Here is a 19537-nt window from a genome sequence, read left to right as displayed (position 1 = left end):
CAGCCTCGATCTAAACATCATGTTCTTCCCTCAGCTCCTGGATACAATCAGAGACTCCTACTGAAGGTCACTGTGCCATTTCTGTCCCAGACAACGGACTGAAATCAGTGAACTGCAGTGAAATGAACGCATGGATCTGTGAAAAGAAGGCTTTGTCTCTTACAACACCTTAGAGAAACTTGAGAAGGTTACCAGATTGCTGTGCAGTGGTTAGAGCTGTTGGTCCTGCGTTGAAGACCTGGTGGGCAGGGCATTTCTTTGCAAACTATGCAAACTACAGTATGTATATTTTTAATAATCCTATTCTCTAATCGCGCAGCACGTAATCATCACGTTAAACATAACCAACCGCAATATGACCAGGTATAGCTTTCAACATCAGTCCTCATAATTTAAAGCAATAGATCAAATAGAATCCATGTTATGAATATCCATAAAACACTATACAACCAGTGTTGTGGGTAACGCGTTACAAAGTAATGCGTTAAAGTACTCTAATTACTTTTTTTGTGTAACGTGTAACGTAACGCGTTAGCTTCGTGCGTCAAGCAATCAGTAACTTCGTTATTTCTTTAAAAAAGTAATCCGCTATTTTAAGAATTTCTCCGGATAAGGAAAGGAAAATCCCGACTGCAGCCTGCTTTTTACTGTGCCACCTGCGGATGTGTCAGCGGAGGCGCAGAATCCGTGTTATTCTGTTTTTCCGTTTTTCCGTTCTGGTTTTAAAACAAAATAACAGAAAAACAAAGCTGTTTTCTGTTATTTTAATTTGGTTTTGAAACGGAAAAACCAAAGAACGAAGGGTACACGGATTTTGTGTGTGTGTGTGTGTGTGTGTGTGTGTGTGTGTGTGTGTGTGAGTGAGTGAGTGTTTTCGAACCCCCGGCAAGATGGCAGAGAGGACAGCTTTTGCATCGTGGAAGTACGCACATTATTTCCAATTCGCCAGCGAAAAGGACAAGAACAACATAACGGTAAAATGCACACTGCGTTGGTGAAAAGCTTCTGTCGACCGCAAAAAATCACGACTTCTTCTCGGTGCATTTAAAGGAGGCTGTGTGCGTGTCAGTTAAGTTGCAGCATGTGCGAGGCGCTTCAATCGGCTTTTAATTTTTGGTAACGCATGAGTACTCTGACGCGTTACTTTTATCCATAGGTAACGCTGTAACGTAACTGATTACTTTTAATTGATGGTAACGTTGTAACCTAATTAGCTACTTTCCAAAGTAACTAAGGCTACCCAACACTGTATACAACATATTAGATGTAACACCAGAAGCATCTCTCAAACATTGCATTTTAAAGCAGTCAAAGCGCACATACACACGCACGGAGACTTTGACTTTGTCCTCTCTCCAGTCCCTCCTGTCAGTACGGGAGGCGGCGTTTCTTCGTGCTGAACCTCCTCATCAACGCATCCTTCCACTCGGATTTGGGGTACTTTTCAAAAGCAAGCTGGGATCAAACCAGCCGGTGCGCCAATGAGCTACTGCGCTCTCCAAAACGCGCATCTATCTCTCCGTGCACAGCATCGATAAGACTGTAAAATAATCTCTTTAACTCAGTCTTTTCGTCTATGTCACTTTGTGGCTGACCAACTGTTACTTTGACTGCAAATCCGCGGAGGTTCATGTTAATTGTGCGTCTTCTCTTACTTGAACCGGGGTCGGTCACCGGCAAAGCCTCGGTGGCCGTGGCTGGAGGAGCGCAGAGATGCCACAGTGCGATACACACAAACGCTGTTCACAAGTGTCATCGCAGTGAACAAGTCCATATCCTTGGATTGTAGGCTGTTAGGCAGCTTGAAAAGTGACAACAGTTTCATAACAAGGTGCGCAATGGAAAGAAAACTGCGCTGCGTAATGGCAGGAAGCAGCCCCGTAGCCTAGAGACGAAATAGTAAACCGGCGAAAACTCATCCAGCTTTGCTTTCAAAAATGCGCGGTAACTGTTGAACGACGTAACTTTCTTTTCAGTAACGCCATGATAGGCTGTTGCAGTGTAGATTCCCATCAATCAAACAAACTCACACCATTGTTTCTTTATATGTTGTATTGTATTGTATATGGTTTATTTGATAGGGACAGATACAGATCATGTGGGTTGTACAACAATCCAACAGAAAGCATCATAGCATTTATAGCCTTAGCTAATTTCCACAGATTCTCTTGTCTTTTTCTTACAGTGAAACTTGAGAAGGCTACTGGATGCTCTGTAAAGATTAATTAAGTGTGGGTGATCACATTGTTTTTATTGCTGTGGTTTTATTCTTCTCTTTTTCCATATATTTTCATCATTTCAGAGACGTTTTGTAGTGATTGTTTTTATTGATCTATTGACTCTCATTTTGGCTTGATAATTAAATTTTTGTTATTACCATGGTTACAACCATGTATGCTTCATCTAGCTGCTTAAATGTGAATTCAGGGAATAGCTGTAAAAGAGCTAAATGTTCAGCTAATTTTCCCTGAAAAAACAGTGGCTGAAGATGATGATGATGATGGTGGTGGTGATGATGATGATGATGATGATGATGGTGATAATGATGATGATGATGATGGTGGTGATGATGATGATGATGATGATGATGACTATGATAACAATATGATGACATTTATAATTGTTGCTGATTGGTCAACAGGGGGTGCTGCATCACTTGTTCATAACAGAATGATTCCAAAACAGTTACAGCATTTGTATTCTGATGTAAAGAATATTAACATTAATAAGTTACAGTTCATTTGTATCTGTTTATCATCAAGCATATTCCTGTTGTATTTAATAAAAATGTTGCCACATATTCTTGAAATTGTCTTTTTCTTTATTCCAAAAGTGTTGTGATGGTGTTAATAAAAACTGAATGCAATCATTGACAAATGAGTTTGGAAAGTTACAGACATGTTTGAAACATTTTGCTGCCATCAAATTCAGAATGAACATGAATGTACTTTAATCATTTAGGTGTATGAGACTGTAAAGCATGACATATTTAACTTTGTATTTGTACAGACTGACAATCCAACTTCTTTGCCGTTAGGGTTGTAAATGTCACTGAAAATGTCTGAAAGCTTTCAACAAGTGAGAATTAATAACTTTGTCTCATCCTGGTCAAAGATGTTACAACATCCTGAACAAAGAAATTCTGAGTCCCTGTTTAGAAACATAGCTATGGCCAACAAAGGGCTTGAAATGTCTGCATGCCATTTTCTGCAGCCCAGTCACTAGAATAAATGTTAGCTAAGTACGTTTCTGTAAACACCACAGATAAATTAAACTGAATGTTTCTTTGTGTTTCATGTTTATGTTTATTTATGTTGAATTTCTTTCATTTCTCTCTTGTCACAACACTGTGCTTATGCTCCTCTGAGGTTTACGATCAAAACCACTTGGTTAGGTTTAGAAAAACATGGTTTGTTTTAAGAACTACCTCAGTAATGAGTCGTAATCATAATGCAAGCCAAGTTCAGCATTAGAGTTTTATAAACGAGGACCTGGTCTTCAGTGTGTCCTTCTGTGTTTTTATCCCAACCGATCAGTAACACAAGAAGTCATCATCAGCCTTGTAGCTGTGGGCAGTGAGTCTCAGTTGTTGGGGAAGTGGCACTGTGTGTTAGACAAGAATGTTTTCTTTGTGGTATCTTTATCTTTTTCTGGTATGTTCAAGAAAGAACTGAGAGAACAAACATTCACCAGAAAGATGTTTTATTTTAACCATTTCTCTGTTTTCAGCCTAATCTACACATCACATCTCAGCTGAGTAAACAGTTAATATATTTCTGTATCATGTCAATCAGGATTTTTTATGATATCAAGAATACATGCTCATGGTGTGAAATAAATTTAAAAGCATCCCATCGAAACAGTTTGCAGTGTGTGTATTAACATGTATGTATTTTAGGTCACTTGATTCTGTGTACATCTGACTTTCATACCCGAGTGTTAAAGCCCCTGTACGGAGTTTTTAACTGGATATAGAAAAGTCTCTGGTTTCTGCTGATGTGTCTCTGTTACCTACAACAGCAAATGAGCCCATCAGCGTGAAGATACGCTATTTCTAAGTAGTCTAATTCTATACCTCTGAAAGGCATTGGTCGGGTCGGACCACTGACGAAACGATTTACGGCAGTCAGACCGGAACTGACGACATTCAGGATACGGCATAGCTGTTTTGTTGCTACGCTAGCCAGTGCTAACCGAGCTAAAACTTTTGTCATGGCTGATAATGAGACATAGAAAAGAAAAAGAATTCGAACCGAAGACCAACGAAAGGCCAAGAGGGAATCCGATCGAGCTAGGGCTAAAACACGGATAAACATTGGCGATTCCTTCCAGAGATGGAGAAAGTTGCGGGGCTTGAAGGGAGGGTCGGATCCAGAATTTGCCCGATTCTTCCTAGACAGGTTTGTAAATTTTATTTCATTTATGAAATGTAATGCGGGACGTAGTTTACAGCAATACATGAATTTATGTTGTTACAACAAAGCTGGCTAACGTTACCACCAGATTAGCTCTAGATACTACACTCGTGAAAACGACAACAAACGTCTTAGATCACGCATCCATTTCAGCTGTGTGTGTTAGCCCAGCCGACCTGCAACGATGCATCGGTAATATCCTCTGTCATTATAAATGATTCAGTTTCTTACTTAGAACAAAACATCCATCACAATCACTGTGACTTTGCTGTAACGCTAGCTCTGTAGCACCGTGGGTAATATATATAGCTGGGAAATTGCAGTGCAACAGCAGCATTACTTTGTTTCACCGGCGGCATATTATATTAAGTAGAAATACAAATAGACACATTACCTCGTACGCTGCAGATAGCTGCTAAAAAAAAAAAAAGTTTTCAAAGCAAGTCCCGTCGTCTTTCCGACGTTTCCAAAACAAATCCACAAACGTCTTCACGACAGTGGGTGCTAGAGCTCATGGGAAATGCAGTCTTCATTCCGGCAAAACACTACCGCTTTCGTCCAGCAGGGCCGCAAAAATCAACACTAAATGAAAAGTCTGTACAGGGGCTTTAATGTCATATTGACACACTGTTCGTGACACTGTGCAGACAGTAATTCACATTAATAGACTTCCCTAGACATAATTAACTTCTAGGTTGAAAAAATCAACCACAGAAACAGAAGTACAGTAAAGACCTTCACAATGAACCAGATGCACTCTAAACATCAGTAACAGTTCAGACTTTAACACTTACCTTGAAGCCTCATTTAGGACTGCAGCATTCAAGATGAACAGAAAACCAACAGCACCAACTGGTATTTAAACAATTATGTTGTTTATATATTTGTATTGTTTACTATATCTTAATGTACCAGTTACTAAGATTAAAATACTGGTCATTTAAATGTTGCAGTGTAAAGTACCGTGTGACAGATATAATGTTTATAGTTTTATCTTCTGATGTTTGACAGCAGCTGAGCACCAGAGAATTTAAAAATGTCCAAATGTTTGAATCCAGTCTTTTGTATTGAAATGTTTCTACTCTGCTCGACACATTGAGAACAAAACTACTGTATGTTTGATGTATTTTTTTTCAATTTTACAAAATTTGTATTGTCTCTCTGGAGTGCTCAACATGTTAGTCTCATTAACGTGTGTGATTCTCTTTGTATCTTTCAGGGGACATTGAGGAAGAAGCTGACTATGTTAACTCAGTATGCACAGTGGATAACTCAGCAGGATGCACAGTGGATAAAACAGCAGCCACTCCAGGTGAATTATAACACAATTCATTTCACAGATGTCACAGATTATGATGTTTGATCAAATGTGGCTGTGATGGCGTTTTTGAAGGTGACAGTCTAAAATCTCAGTAATCCATTTAAAATGTTAAATCATGCTGTTGAGGAGTTTCAACTGAATTCCTTTTTTTTCTTTCAGAACAGAAGTTTGGCTCCTTCACTCGGTCTTTTTCACCAGTGGCAGGGTGTTGGGTGATACTGATCGTTATCATAGCTCTTCGTATTTACTGTGAGTACCTTCAATGTGAATGTCAGTTCAGATCCAATCTTTTCTTCTTCACTTGTTGTTGTCAGTCTTTTTTTAAAGGATAGATTCGCATTTTTTTCAAAGCTGTCTTAAAACGATAATACTCAAGTTTCTCTTGCAGAAGACATCTTATAATATACAATATAAAATATTTTGAAGAGTTATATTTGATAATAGCATCATTTTAAACAGGAAGTAGCTTAGGTTAGAGGAACACAAAGGTGCTGCCATCCTTCCCCTTCTTATAAAGGTGTAGAAAAAAAAAACATGTCATCCTTCCTCCTGTTCATACCGGCCCTGTGCACGATTGTTCAAATGTATTTTGTAGCTTATATGAGGCTCCAGCAGGCTGTTAGAGAAGTCAGAGTGAATCATCTTAAGGTACAACATTCTTTAACACAAAAACACATCAAGGATTTTTTTTACAACAAAGACAGTGACTTCAGAAGAGAACTACTTGATTACACAAACTTGTTCCACTGAATCTTCATATGAGCAAAGTTTGGAACGTAATTTGCACGACTGTGTCCAACATGTCCTACAATAAAAGAGGATTAGCATGAACACAGACTTATTTTCGTAGGACTATCGTTTTAAGATAGATTTGAAAATTACTGACTTCTCCTTTAATTTCTTTTATCATAAAACATAATTTTGTTTTTCTATCAAATGTTTTGTATAAACATTTTGTTTTGTATAAATCAGTCAGATATAAAAAATGTAATCAAAACCAACATCTACCACTCTCTGTCACTGTAGTTACTTCGGTCATTTCTGAAAACAACGTCATGCTGACTGCAGAAAACCAGGAGCTGACAAACACCATCCACAAACTGAACTCAGCTGTCAACAATCTGACAGTCCAGTTAGACAACCTGAATAAATCCTATGCTGCCTTAGAGAGTAACGACACAGACTTGACTGCAGAAAACCAGAAACTGAAGACAAAAAACCAGCAGCTGGAGACACAGATGAAAAACTTGACTGAAATGTTACAAGACATGGAGACAAAGAGGAATAAGCTAAACGAGAGTCGAGCTCAGTGGAGCATTGATCAATACTGTCCAACAGTCGGAGCTGGTACGTACAGAACACATTATTTATTTCGAAAAATAACCAATAACAATAATATCATGATGAAGTAGTGTCTTTTTATTGGTTGGTGTCTGTTTTTTCAGTAAGACAGTGTAAGTCTTGTCAGGCGGGCTGGTTACACAACGAGTCCAGCTGCTACGCTGTTCATGATGCTCGACCTCCTAATCAGAAAACCTGGGATGGAGCTCAAGCAGACTGCAAGGGAAAGATTTCAGAATTGCCTGTTCTAAATAATGCAAAGGAGAAGGTAATCATGATTATAAGGACAATTTAATAAAAATAATAAGGACAATTTAATCACAGCCTAAATCAAAAACAATTTCTGTAAGTCTAAAAACAGTTTGTCATTTACAGTGTGTTTTCTTAACTTGAGTATTTAAATATATAATAACTGTCTCTCTGGTGTCAGGAATACATCAGTAGAAACAGTTGGGGACAATCAGGAATCAGTGGATACTGGATTGGCCTGAGAGTCGTAGATGGGAAGTGGACGTGGGTCGACGGCAGTAATCTGACTGACATGTAAGACACACTTTCTTAAACATTTTGAATCATGAACTCTATCAGCCTCGATCTAAACATCATGTTCTTCCCTCAGCTCCTGGATACAACCAGAGACTCCTACTGAAGGTCACTGTGCCATTTCTGTCCCAGACAACATCCCAAACAACGGACTGAAATCAGTGAACTGCAGTGAAAGAAACGCATGGATCTGTGAAAAGAAGGCTTTGTCTCTTACACCACCTTAGAGAAACTTGAGAAGGTTACCAGATTGCTGTGCAGTGGTTAGAGCTGTTGGTCCTGCGTTGAAGACCTGGTGGGCAGGGCATTTCTTTGCAAACTATGGATTTGGATATTTTAGCTGTGAATGTGAATGTGAATGTGAGTGTGAATGGTTGTTTGTCTCTATATGTCAGACCTGTGATTAACAGGCGACTTATCCAAAATACCTCAATCTGAAAACTCCATTGATTGATGATATGATTGTGGCATTCAGCAGAGTTGTCCATGAATGTATATATTGCACTTTAAAAGCTAAGAGAACTTGTTGAATGTAGCTAACTAGCTACACTAGACTAACACATATCTCCCTGCTGGCCATGAAGAACTATATCAGGCTGTTGCTGTTCCTTCATGTGTTTTGGAGAAGTGGCTCTGTTTGGAGGGAGGCCTGAAGGGAAGCGTTGGGTTTTCTCCAGTTATGTAGTTTCAAATGTAACTCGTTCCTGCTGGTTTCTACAAGCCAACCATCCTCAGCTTTAACATGTAGAGGTGACTGTTTTGTTTTATTTGTATGCCTGGCAGTGAATTCCTCGTTTAGTCCATTATAAAGAATAGGAATGCTGCTACAGATTCTTGTTTTGTCTTTTTCTTACAGTGAAACTTGAGAAGGCTACTGGATGCTCTGTAAAGATTAATTAAGTGGTTGTTTGGGTGATTACATCGTTTTTATTGCTGTGGTTTTATTCTTCTCTTTTTTCATAATTTTTCATCAATTCAGAGACGTTTTGTAGTGATTGTTTTTATTGATGTATTTGCTCTCATTTGGGCTTGATAATTTGATTTTTGTTATTACCATGGTTACAACCATGGATGTTTCATCTAGCCAGTTACAGCATTGCTATAAAAGAGCTTAATGTTCAGCTAATTTTCCCTGAAAAAACAATGGCTGATGATGATGATGATGATGATGATGATGGTGATGATGGTGATGGTGATGACTGTGATAACAATATGGTAACATTTGAAATTGTTGCTGATTGGTCAACAGGGGGTGCTGCATCACCTGTTCATAACAGAATGATCCCAAAGCTGTTACATCATTTGTACTCTGATGTAAAGAAAATTAACATGAATAAGTTACAGTTCAGTTGTATGTTTATCTTCAAGCAAATTCATGTTCTATTTAATAAAGATGTTGCTACACTTTATTGAAATTGTCTTTTTCTTTCTTCCAAAAATGTTGGGACGATGTCAATAAAAACTGAGTGCAATCATTGACAAATGAGCTGTGTTTACTGACAGCAGTTTTACAGAAGTGCTCCTGAGTCCATGTAGTAATATCCTTTATACAATCTTGTGTTTCACAAAGTGATGAACCTCGCCCCATCCTTGTTTGTGAACAACTGAGCCTTTCGATGATGCCACATACTGTTACCTTTTAACAATAAACTCGTTCACCTGTGGAATGTTCTGAACAGGTGTTTTTTTTTAACATACCACAAATTTCCCAGTTTTTTGTTGCTTCTGTCCAAACATGTTGAAACATCTAATTCTAAATAAACATGGATTTACTTTAATCATTAAGTGGATGAGACTGTAAAGCATCAAATATCAAACTTTGTATTTGTACAGTTGAGCATCCAACTTCTTTGCCATCAGGGTTGTACATGTTGATCATTGAAAATGTCTGAAAGCTTTCAACAAGTGAGAATGATGAAAGCTTTGTCTCATCCTGGTCAAAGATGTCACAACGTCCTGAACATATTCATTCTGGGTCCCTGTTTAGAAACGTTGCGTTTGACCAACATAGGGGTTGAAATGTAACGAGTCGTAATCCTAATGCAAGCCATGTTCAGCTTTAGAGACCTTCACAGTGAATCAGATGTGCTTTAAACATTAGTAACAGTTCAGACCTTGACACTTACCTTGAAGCCTCATTTAGGACCACAGCATTGAAGATGAACAGAAAACCAACAGCACCAACTGGTATTTAAACAATTCTGTTGTGTTTCTGTTTGCTTTGTCTACTATGTGTTAATGTACCAATAACTAACGTTAAAATACTGATCATATAAATGTTGCAGTGTAGAATTTGATGTATTTCGTTCATGATAAAAAAACTGTATAGCCTCTCCAGAGTGCTCAACATGTTCAAACTGAATTTGGAAGTGAAGTTCAGTTTAGTCTCATTAATGACTGTGACTGATCTTTGTGTCTTTCAGAGGAAATTGAGGAAGAAGCTGATTATGTTAACTCAACAGTATGTTCAGTGGATAATACAGCTGCCACTCCAGGTGAATTATGAACACAAAATATTTTAGAAATATAACATTGTTAAGCATGAGATTTGGTTGTGATGAAGGTTTTGAAGGTGACTGTCTGAAATCTCAGTAATCAATTTAAAATGTTAAATGAACTGAATTTCTTTTTGTCTTTCAGAACAGAAGTTTGACTCCTTCACTCGGTCTTTTTCACCAGTGGCAGGGTGTTGGGTGATACTGATCGTTATCATGGCCCTTCGTATTTACTGTGAGTACCTTCGATGTGAATGTCAGTTCAGATCCAATCTTTTCTTCTTCACTTTTTGTTGTCAGTCTTTTTTTAAGGATATGTTGTTCACATTTATTTCAAAGCTGTCTTAAAACAATAATACCCAAGTTTCTCTTGCAGAAGACATCTTATGATATAGAATGTAAGTATTTTTAAAATTTGCTTCTAGCATCATTTTAAACAGGAAGTAGCTTAGGTTAGACGAACACCAAGGTGCTGCATCTTAAAAAAAACATGATGTCATCCTTCCTCCTGTTCATACCGGCCCTGTGCACAAATGTTCAAATGTATAGTGGAAACTAGACTGGATCAGGATGGCAAGGCCATTTATTGATTTTAAGCAAGGTTTCAGCAGATGAGGGTAGAAGCTGGGTAGGCTCGAGTCTGGGTCCAAAAGGTGGAGGAAGGAGGAGAGGTAGCTCACGTGGCGCTCGAGTGCTGCGTGGTGGGTAGACGCTCAGAAGAGCGCAGGGCAGGATGTGCACCTCTGCAAGCAAAACCAGCACCAACAGCACCAAAACACAAAGAAATCCACTGCAGAATTAGATCGTGACAATCAGAGTGAATCATCTTAAGGTACAAAAAATACATCAAGAACATTGACGTGACAGTGACTTCAGCTGAGAACTACTTGATTTGATAAACTTGGTCCACTGAATCTTCATCTTCATATTAGCAAAGTTTGGAATGTATTTTGTATGACTGGGTCCAACATGTCCAACAGGATTAGCATGAACACAGACGTATTTTCGGAGGATTATTGTTATAAGGTACATTTAAGAATTACTAACCTCTCCTTTAGTGTCTTTTAATATAATCTCACACTTTTTATTCTGTTTTTCTATTTAAATATTTTCTATTAATGAACTGAAAAGTCTTTAAAACCAACATCTTCCACTCTCTGTCACTGTAGTAACTTCGGTCATTTCTGAAAACAGCGGCATGCTGACTGCAGAAAACCAGGAGCTGACAAACACCATCCACACACTGAACTCAGCTGTCAACAGTCTGAAAGTCGAGTTAGACAACATAAATAAATCCTATGCTGCTTTAGAGAGTAACTACACAGACGTGACTGCAGAAAACCTGGAACTGGAGACACGAAACCAGCAGCTGGAGACACAGATGAAAAACTTGACTGATATGTTACAAGACATGAAGACAGACAGGAATGAGCTCAACGTGAGTCGAGCCCAGTGGAGTATTGATCAATACTGCCCAATAGACAAAGAAGATGGTACGTACAGAACACATTAATTATTTCCAAAAATAACCAATAACATTAATATCGTAATGAAGTAATGTCTTTTACTGGTTGGCTTCTGTTTTTTCAGCCAGAAAATGTAACTCTTGTCAGGCGGGCTGGTTACAAGAGAAGTCCAGCTGCTACGCTGTTATTGATGTTAGACCTCCTGATCAGAAAACCTGGGATGGAGCTCAAGCAGACTGCAGGGAAAGAAATTCAGAACTGGTTGTTATAAATAATCTAAAGGAGAAGGTAAACATGATTATAAGGACAATACATTTACATCTTGTTTTCTTAACTTGAGTATTTACATATATCATAACTGTCTCTCTGGTGTCAGGAATACATCAGGAGACACAGTTGGAACATTCGAGGAATCAATGGATACTGGATTGGCCTGAGAGTTGTAGATGGGAAGTGGACGTGGGTCGACAGGAGTGGTCTGACTGAAATGTAAGACACACATTCTTAAATATTTTTCATCATGAATTCTATCAGCCTCGATCTGAACATCGTGTTTTTTCCTCAGCTCCACAATACTACTGGAGCCTCCTACTGAAGGTCACTGTGCCATTTCTGTCCTGAACAACATCCGACACATTGGACTGAAATCAGTGAACTGCAGTGACAGCTATGCATGGATCTGCGAAAAGAAGGCTTTGTCTCTTGCACCACCTTAGTGAAACTTGAGAAGGTTACCAGATTGTGGTGCAGTGGTTAGCACTGTTGGTCCTGTGTTGCAGATGTGGTGGGCAGGCCATTTCTGTGCAGGCTTTGGATTTGGAAGTTCTAGCTGTGAATGTGAGTGTGAATGGTTGTTTGTCTCAATATGTCAGCCCTGTGATTAACAGGCGACTTATCCAAGGTGTGCGCTGCCACTTGCCCAATGTCAGCTGGGATCAGCTCCAGCCCCTGAGACCTGTAAAGGAAAATTGTTTTAAGGATAATGAATGAATGCATTTTAAATGTGTGTGTGTTTCTTCTACTTTCATCAAGATGCAGCGAGGACATGTTTTACGTCAGCATAAAGTGATTGGTTTGGCATAATTTCCTGTGTATTTGTATCCTGATGTGGAGCGACTGTGAACCTGCAAAATAGTGTTGGTAGAAACTTAGTTTGTACACGGGGAAGTGATTATAGACATTAAAATGGCTCTGTTGCTGCAAAAGAAAAAGTAACAGTTACTAGCTTGTTTATATAGCTCTATGCCATTAGAAACTAGGTTATTTTTAGCGTCACTTGCCTTGCAAGCTTGGAGGTTGTTGGGGATTTTAGAAAAGGTGCATGCAGATAGTGGAAGGAACTGGGAACATTGGCACCCAATTACAAGCCTCATACCAATGTCTACATTTAACTACTTCAAAAGGAACAGGCTTGGTCAGTGGCTAACCCAGTTAGCACAAAGCAAACACGTACACAAGTTCATATATTTTGGAGAAGTGACTGTGTTTGGAGGGAGGCCTGAAGGGAGGGGTCGGGTTTTCTCCAGTTGCGTACTTTCAAAGCTTGTTCCTGCTAGTTTCTACAAGCCAACCATACCCAGCTGTAACATGTAGATGTGACTGTTTTGTTTTATTTGTATGCCTGGCAGTGAATTCCTCATTTAGTCCCTTATAAGTAATAGAAATGCTGCTACAGAGCTGTCAGTTTATCTACAAGCAAATTCCTGTTGTATTTGATAAAAATGTTTTAACACATTCTTGTAATTGTCTTTTGCTTTATTCCAAAAATGTTGGGACGGTCCATAAAAACAGAATGCTCATCCTGGTCAAAGATGTCCTAACATCCTCAACAAAAAAATTCTGGCTCCCTGTCGAGAAACATTGCTATAAACGTTGGATCTTATTATTTATCATAATTGTTAATTATCCCTGATAATCACTAATTATCATTGACAGCCAAATTTAACCCAAAACTACCTATTAATACTGCATGTAGCATTACATATGGTGCCCCGTGTGAGACAGTGTACTGTTTGCAATCATTCATAAATGTTTAAGGTTAATCGAAGTATAAGATAAAAAGATGAAATGAACAAAAAAGAACTAAGAGAACAGGGAAATGTCAATGTGAGAATCTGTTGCTTTCATTCGTGATGCAAGTGGCGCCAAAGCGGATGAAGCTCTCGCATCATGAGCTGCTACATATTAAATACTGATTTAATAGTTAATACATTTCTGTATAATGTCAGTCAGGATTTTTATGATATCAAGAGTACATGCTCATGATGTGAAAAATAAACAGTTTTCATTGAATCTTGAACCTTTGCACTCTGACTTTCGTACCCTGTGTTAATTTCATCATAACAGACAGTACGTGACACTGTGTAGTAATGCACACTAGATAGACTTCCTTTGACAAGAATTACATAATTAGCTTCTAGGTTGAAAAAACAACTGCAGAAACAGAAGTACAGTAAAGACTTTCACAGTGAATCAGATGTGCTCTAAACATCAGCAACAGTTCAGACCTTGACACTTACCTTGAAGCCCTCATTCAGGATCGCAGCATTCAAGATGAACAGAAAAGCAGCAGCAGCAACTGGTAATTAAATAATTCCATTGTTTATATGTTTTTCTACTATGTCTTATCCTACCAGTAACTAACATTAAAAAACTGATCACATAAATGTTGCAGTGAGGAGTTTGATGTGTGTTTTCATTATCAAATATTGCATAGTCTCTCCAGAGTGCTCGACATGTTGAGAGTGAATCTGGAAGTGAAGTTCAGTTTAGTCTCATTAACGACTGTGATTGATCTTTGTATCTTTCAGAGGAAATTGAGGAAGATGCTCACTATGTTAACTCAACAGTATGTTCAGTGAAAAAAACAGCCGCCACTCCAGGTGAATTATGAACACCGTACATTTTACAAATGTAATATTGTTCAGCATGAGATTTGGTAGCGATGAAGGTTTTGAAGGTGACTGCCTGAAAGCTTGGTAAGCCTTTTAAAATGTTAAATGAAGTTGTTGAGGAGTTTCAACTGAAGTCCTGTTTTTTCTTTCAGAACAGAAGTTTGGCTCCTTCACTCGGTCTTTTTCACCAGTGGCAGGGTGTTGGGTGATACTGATCATTATCATGGCCCTTCGTATCTACTGTGAGTACCTTCGATGTGAATGTCAGTTCAGATCCAATCTTTTCTTCTTTGCTTGTTGTTGTCAGTCCTTTTTTTTAAGGATAGGTTCACATTTTGTCTTAAAACAATAATGCCCAAGTCTCTCTTGTAAAAGTGATATTAAAATACAGAATATAATGTTTAAGAGTAAGAGTTGCAAATATAATCATTTTAAACAGGAAGTAGCTTAAGTTAGAGGAACACCAAGGCGTGACATCCTTCCCCTTCTTTTAAAGGTAAAGAAATCAAAACATGGTGTCATCCTTCCTCTTGTTCATACCGGCCCTGTTAATGAATGTTCAAATGTTTTTTGTAGCTTATATGAGGCTCCAGCAGGCTGTTAGAGAAATCAGAGTAATTCATCTCAATTTACAAAATGTGTTAACACAAAAAAACATCAAGGACATTTTTTATAATACAGACAGTGACTTTAGATGACAACCACTTGATTTGACAAACTTGTTCCACTGAATCCTCATATTAGCAAAGTTTGGAACATATTTTGTACAACTGTGTCCAATATGTCCACAATAAAAGAGGATAAACATGAAAACAAATAGACTATTGGTAACTAACCCCTCCTTTAATGCATTTTATTACAATATAAAACATTTAATTGTTTTTTTCTTTCAAAATGTTTTCTATTAATGAACTTAGTCTGAACCAACATCTTCCACTCTCTGCCATTGTAGTTACTTCAGTCATTTCTGCAGAAACAACACAGAGGAACAACCAGTTAAACGAAAACCTAACGATTCTCCTGGAAATCAATCTCAAACTGAAAAACATCAACCACAAGCTGAACACGACCGTCAACAATCTGATGGTCCAGTTAGACAAGCTGAATAAATCCTGTGCTGCCTTAAAGAGAAACGAGTTGCCTGAGAAGATGCAAGTCATGGAGATTGAGTTCAATGTCAGTCGAGCTCAGTGGAGCATCGATCAATACTGCCCCCTAAAAAAAGGCGGTAGGTACATAACACATTCATTATTTCCAAAAAAATAACCAATAACAATAATATCATAATGAAATAATGTCTTTTTTTGGTTGGTTTTATCAGTGAGAGTCCAGTGTTACTCTTGTCAGACGGGCTGGTCTCAGGAGAAGTCCAGATGCTACACAGCTAGTCTGACTTTGCCTGATTATCAGAAAACCTGGGATGAAGCTCAAGCAGACTGCAAAGAAAAGATTTCAGAACTGGCTGTTATAAATAATGAAAGGGAGAAGGTAATCGTGATTATAAACAAAACAATGACAATAATTAGGACATTTTAATCACAGCATTAAATTAAGAATATTTGTTATTTAGAGCCTGTTTTCTTAATCTGAGTATTTAAATATGTTATAACTTTCTCTCTGGTGTCAGGAGTCCATCATTAAAATGGGTTGGAACAACAAAGACATCGGTGGATACTGGATTGGCCTGAGAGTTGTACTTGGAAAGTGGATGTGGGTCGATGGAAGTGAACTGACGGACACGTAAGACACACATTCTTAAACATTTTGAATTGTGAACTCTATCAGCCTCGATCTGAACATCACGTTCTTCCCTCAGAGCATGGATACAACCGGCGACTCCTACTGAAGGTCACTGTGCCATTTCTGTCCAGAATCAAGGACTGAAATCGGTGAGCTGCGGTGACAGGTACGCCTGGATCTGCGAAAAGAAGGCTTTGTCTATTGCACCAGTGATGTAAAACTTGAGAAGGTTACCAGATACTAAAGATGAACTACATGTAAGAGAATATCAGCTGGTTTGTACCTATCAAAAGTGTGCATGTGCTCCTTGTGTGAATGCCTTTCTTCTGCTTTATTAGGAATGTAGTGATTAAACATTGTATGTCAGCGTGTGGTGATACATTGATGAATGGGACCACAAACCCCATAAATGTAGTTGTTAATGATAATAATTAATAATTATTGAAATTCTTACTGCTTATAGGCCAACAGGGGGCGCCGCACAACTTTTTCTCAACAGTTTTCACATGCATTTATATTCTAATGGGAAAATAATGAATATGCAAAGGTGACAGTTAAGTGATTTCTGTGTATCTAGAAGCACATTTTCTGGTTGTCTGTTATGATGAATAAAAAATGCTGCCACACGTTCCTGTTACTGTCTGTTTTTTATGTATTGATTGTTGGAAACAACTCGGGCGCACACTGTGTATTTTACAAAGAGGAATTTCATGTTTTTCTTTGTGATATCTTTATCTTGTCCTGTTTTATTAATAGGAACTGACAGAAAGTGGTGAAATGTCAATTTGATACATCAGACTGTCCATTGCTCCATGTTTTATCGTATTTGTGACACATCATAGCGACGATCTTTCAGAGAAATGATTGATGCGGTGTTATCCTCATTTTACTGGAAATCAACTTACAACAAACTGATTTATATCCATTATTATGTTTTCTAAAAATATGTACTCCTGTAGTTGTACTATATATGTTAATATGTTTATGTGTGTATGATATATAGATATATAAGATATTCATCTTGTGTATTATAGCTTATGTATTGATTTCCTTTGTCTAATATGTTCTACTCTAGTTATACTATATAGACACATAAACATATAAACATACATATATATATAATTTTTAACCAACTATGCCCTACAAAATATCATTTAATTTATCAAGCATTCATTTTATGTATCATAGCCTGTATTTCGATTCTTATGTATTACTCTCTCTATCTATATATATATGAATATACATATAAATATGTGTGTGTGTGTGTGTGTGTGTATGTATATATATATATATATATATATATATATATACATGAACATATATATAATTTAATGTAACTTTGCCAGTCTTTTGTTGCTCCTGTCCCAACATGTTTCAAACATGTGGCTGCCATCAAATTCAGAATAAACATGGATTTACTTTAATCATTAAGTGGATGAGACTGTAAAGCATTAAATATTTAACTGTGTATTCGTACAGTTGAGCATCCAACTTCTTTGCCATCTGGGTTGTAGATGTTGATCATTGAACATGTCTGCAAACTTTCAACAAGTGAGAATGAGTAACTTTGGCTTGAAATGTCCGTATGCCATTTTCTACAACCCAGTCACTATAATGAATGTTATCTAAGTACATTTCTGTAAAACCACAGTTAAATTAAACTGAATGTTTCTTTATGTTGCAACTTTATGTTTATTTATGTTGAATTTCTTTTATTTCTATCTTGTCACAACACTGTGCTTCTGCTCATTTTAGGTTTACGCTCAAAAACCACTTGGTTAGGTTTAGAAAAACATGGTTTGTTTTAAGAACTACCTCAGTAATGAGTCGTAATCATAATGCAAGCCAAGTTCAGCATTAGAGTTTTATAAATGAGGACCTGGTTTTCAGTGTGTACTTCCGTGTTTGAAGCTCAACTGGTCAGTTACACACAAAGTCATCATCAGCCTTGTAGCTGTGGGCAGTGAGTCTCAGTTGTTGGGGAAGTGGCACTGTGTGTTAGACAAGAATGTTTTCTTTGTTATTTCTCCACCATTTTTGGTGTGGTCACGCAAGAACTGAGAGAACAGCAGTCTCAACTATGCGTCTAAACAGCACAACATAGAGGAACTATAAGAGCAATGACAAATGTTTAACTTAATTATAAATTTATTAATTAAATCAGCTAATACAAACACTAAAAAACCAGAAAGATGTTTTTTATTAAACAAAACCATTTCCCTGTTTGCAGTCTAATCTAAACATCACATCTGGCTGAAGCTCCTGCATCATCAGCTGCTACATTTTATGCACAGATTAAATAGTTAATATATCTCTGTATCATGTCAATCAGGATTTTTATGATATCAATAATAAATTCTCATGATGTGAAATAAATTAAAAAGCATCCCATCGAAACAGTTTGCAGTCTGTGTTAACATGTATGTGTTTTAGGTCACTCATACCCCAGTGTTAATGTCATATTGACACACTGTTCGTGACACTGTGCAGACAGTAATGCACACTAATAGACTTCCCTTGACATAATTAACTTCTATGTTAAAAAAAACAACCGTAGAAACAGAAGTACAGTAAAGACCTTCACAGTGAATCAGATGTGCTTTTAACACCAGTAACAGTTCAGACTTTGACACTTACCTTGAAGCCTCATTTAGGACCGCAGCGTTCAAGATGAACAGAAAACCAACAGCACCAACTGGTATTTAAACAATTATGTTGTTTATATGTTTGCATTGTTTACTATGTCTTCATGTACCAGTAACTAACGTTTAAATACTGATCATATAAATGTTGCAGTGTAGAGTGCTGTGTAACAGATATGTTTATAGTTTTATCTTCTGATGTTTGACAGCAGCTGAGGACCAGAAGGTTTAAAAATGTCCAAATGTGTAAATCCAGTCTTTTGTATTAAAATGTTTCCATTCTGCTCGACACATTGAGAACAAAAATATTGTATGTTTGATGTATTTCTTTTTATCTTACAAAATTTGTATCGTCTCTCCAGAGTGCTCAACATGTTAGTCTCATTAACGTGTGTGATTCGCTTTGTATCTTTCAGGGGAAATTGAGGAAGAAGCTGACTATGTTAACTCAGCAGTATGTTCAGTGGATAACTCAGCAGTATGCACAGTGGATGAAACAGCAGCCACTCCAGGTGAATTATAACACAATTCGTTTCAAAAATGTCACAGATTATGATGTTTGATCAAATGTGGTATTGATGAAGGTTTTGAAGGTGACTGTCTGAAAGCTCTGTAATCAATTTAAATCAACTGAATTCCTTTTTTTCTTTCAGAACAGAAGTTTGGCTCCTTCATTCGGG

The 19537-nt window shown here is 37.6% G+C and overlaps 2 protein-coding genes and 2 long non-coding RNA genes across 5 annotated transcripts in view; all 4 read left to right on the top strand.

The window, feature by feature from the left end:
• Window positions 1-5692: 5692 nt before the first annotated feature.
• LOC115568044 (uncharacterized) lies at window positions 5693-6973 on the top strand. Its single transcript, XR_003981323.1, has 3 exons — window positions 5693-5727; window positions 5896-5985; window positions 6763-6973. It is a non-coding gene; the product is annotated as an uncharacterized LOC115568044 (long non-coding RNA).
• Window positions 6974-7488: 515 nt separating this feature from the next.
• Window positions 7489-9035, top strand: LOC115568043 (uncharacterized). The gene is made up of 2 exons (XR_003981322.1): window positions 7489-7620; window positions 7697-9035. It is a non-coding gene; the product is annotated as an uncharacterized LOC115568043 (long non-coding RNA).
• A 1244-nt stretch (window positions 9036-10279) lies between these two features.
• On the top strand, window positions 10280-13315 carry LOC115566846 (C-type lectin domain family 10 member A-like). Its single transcript, XM_030392871.1, has 5 exons — window positions 10280-10350; window positions 11285-11608; window positions 11706-11869; window positions 11958-12070; window positions 12147-13315. Exons 1-5 carry the CDS (start codon window positions 10332-10334, stop codon window positions 12295-12297), a joined length of 771 nt encoding a protein of 256 aa, XP_030248731.1. The 5' UTR covers window positions 10280-10331; the 3' UTR covers window positions 12298-13315.
• Window positions 13316-13960: 645 nt separating this feature from the next.
• The window catches only part of LOC115566845 (CD209 antigen-like protein E), a 7454-nt gene continuing 1877 nt past the window's right edge, over window positions 13961-19537 (top strand). Inside the window, exons 1-7 of one of the 2 annotated variants that reach the window (XM_030392869.1) lie at window positions 13961-14162; window positions 14392-14463; window positions 14628-14717; window positions 15428-15703; window positions 15797-15963; window positions 16103-16215; window positions 16292-16841. In XM_030392869.1, coding sequence (XP_030248729.1) covers window positions 14135-14162; window positions 14392-14463; window positions 14628-14717; window positions 15428-15703; window positions 15797-15963; window positions 16103-16215; window positions 16292-16433 — 888 coding nt within the window. In that variant the 5' untranslated portion in view covers window positions 13961-14134 and the 3' untranslated portion in view covers window positions 16434-16841. Of the gene's footprint in view, window positions 14163-14391; window positions 14464-14627; window positions 14718-15427; window positions 15704-15796; window positions 15964-16102; window positions 16216-16291; window positions 16842-19537 lie in introns of those variants that run through there. The other variant, XM_030392870.1, reaches the window with a different exon arrangement.

This window comes from Sparus aurata, chromosome 17, assembly GCF_900880675.1.
Source record: "Sparus aurata chromosome 17, fSpaAur1.1, whole genome shotgun sequence".
Classification (NCBI taxonomy): Eukaryota; Metazoa; Chordata; class Actinopteri; order Spariformes; family Sparidae; genus Sparus; species Sparus aurata.
The sequence above is the reverse complement of the archived record's forward strand: the minus strand, read 5'-3'. Positions and strand labels throughout refer to the sequence as shown.

Excerpts from the sequence above, each read along its gene's own strand:
- LOC115566846 (XM_030392871.1), top strand. Across the intron at positions 11,609-11,705 it reads CCCAATAGACAAAGAAGATG|CCAGAAAATGTAACTCTTGT; the intron begins GTACGTACAGAA and ends CTGTTTTTTCAG. Across the intron at positions 12,071-12,146 it reads AGGAGTGGTCTGACTGAAAT|CTCCACAATACTACTGGAGC; the intron begins GTAAGACACACA and ends TTTTTTCCTCAG.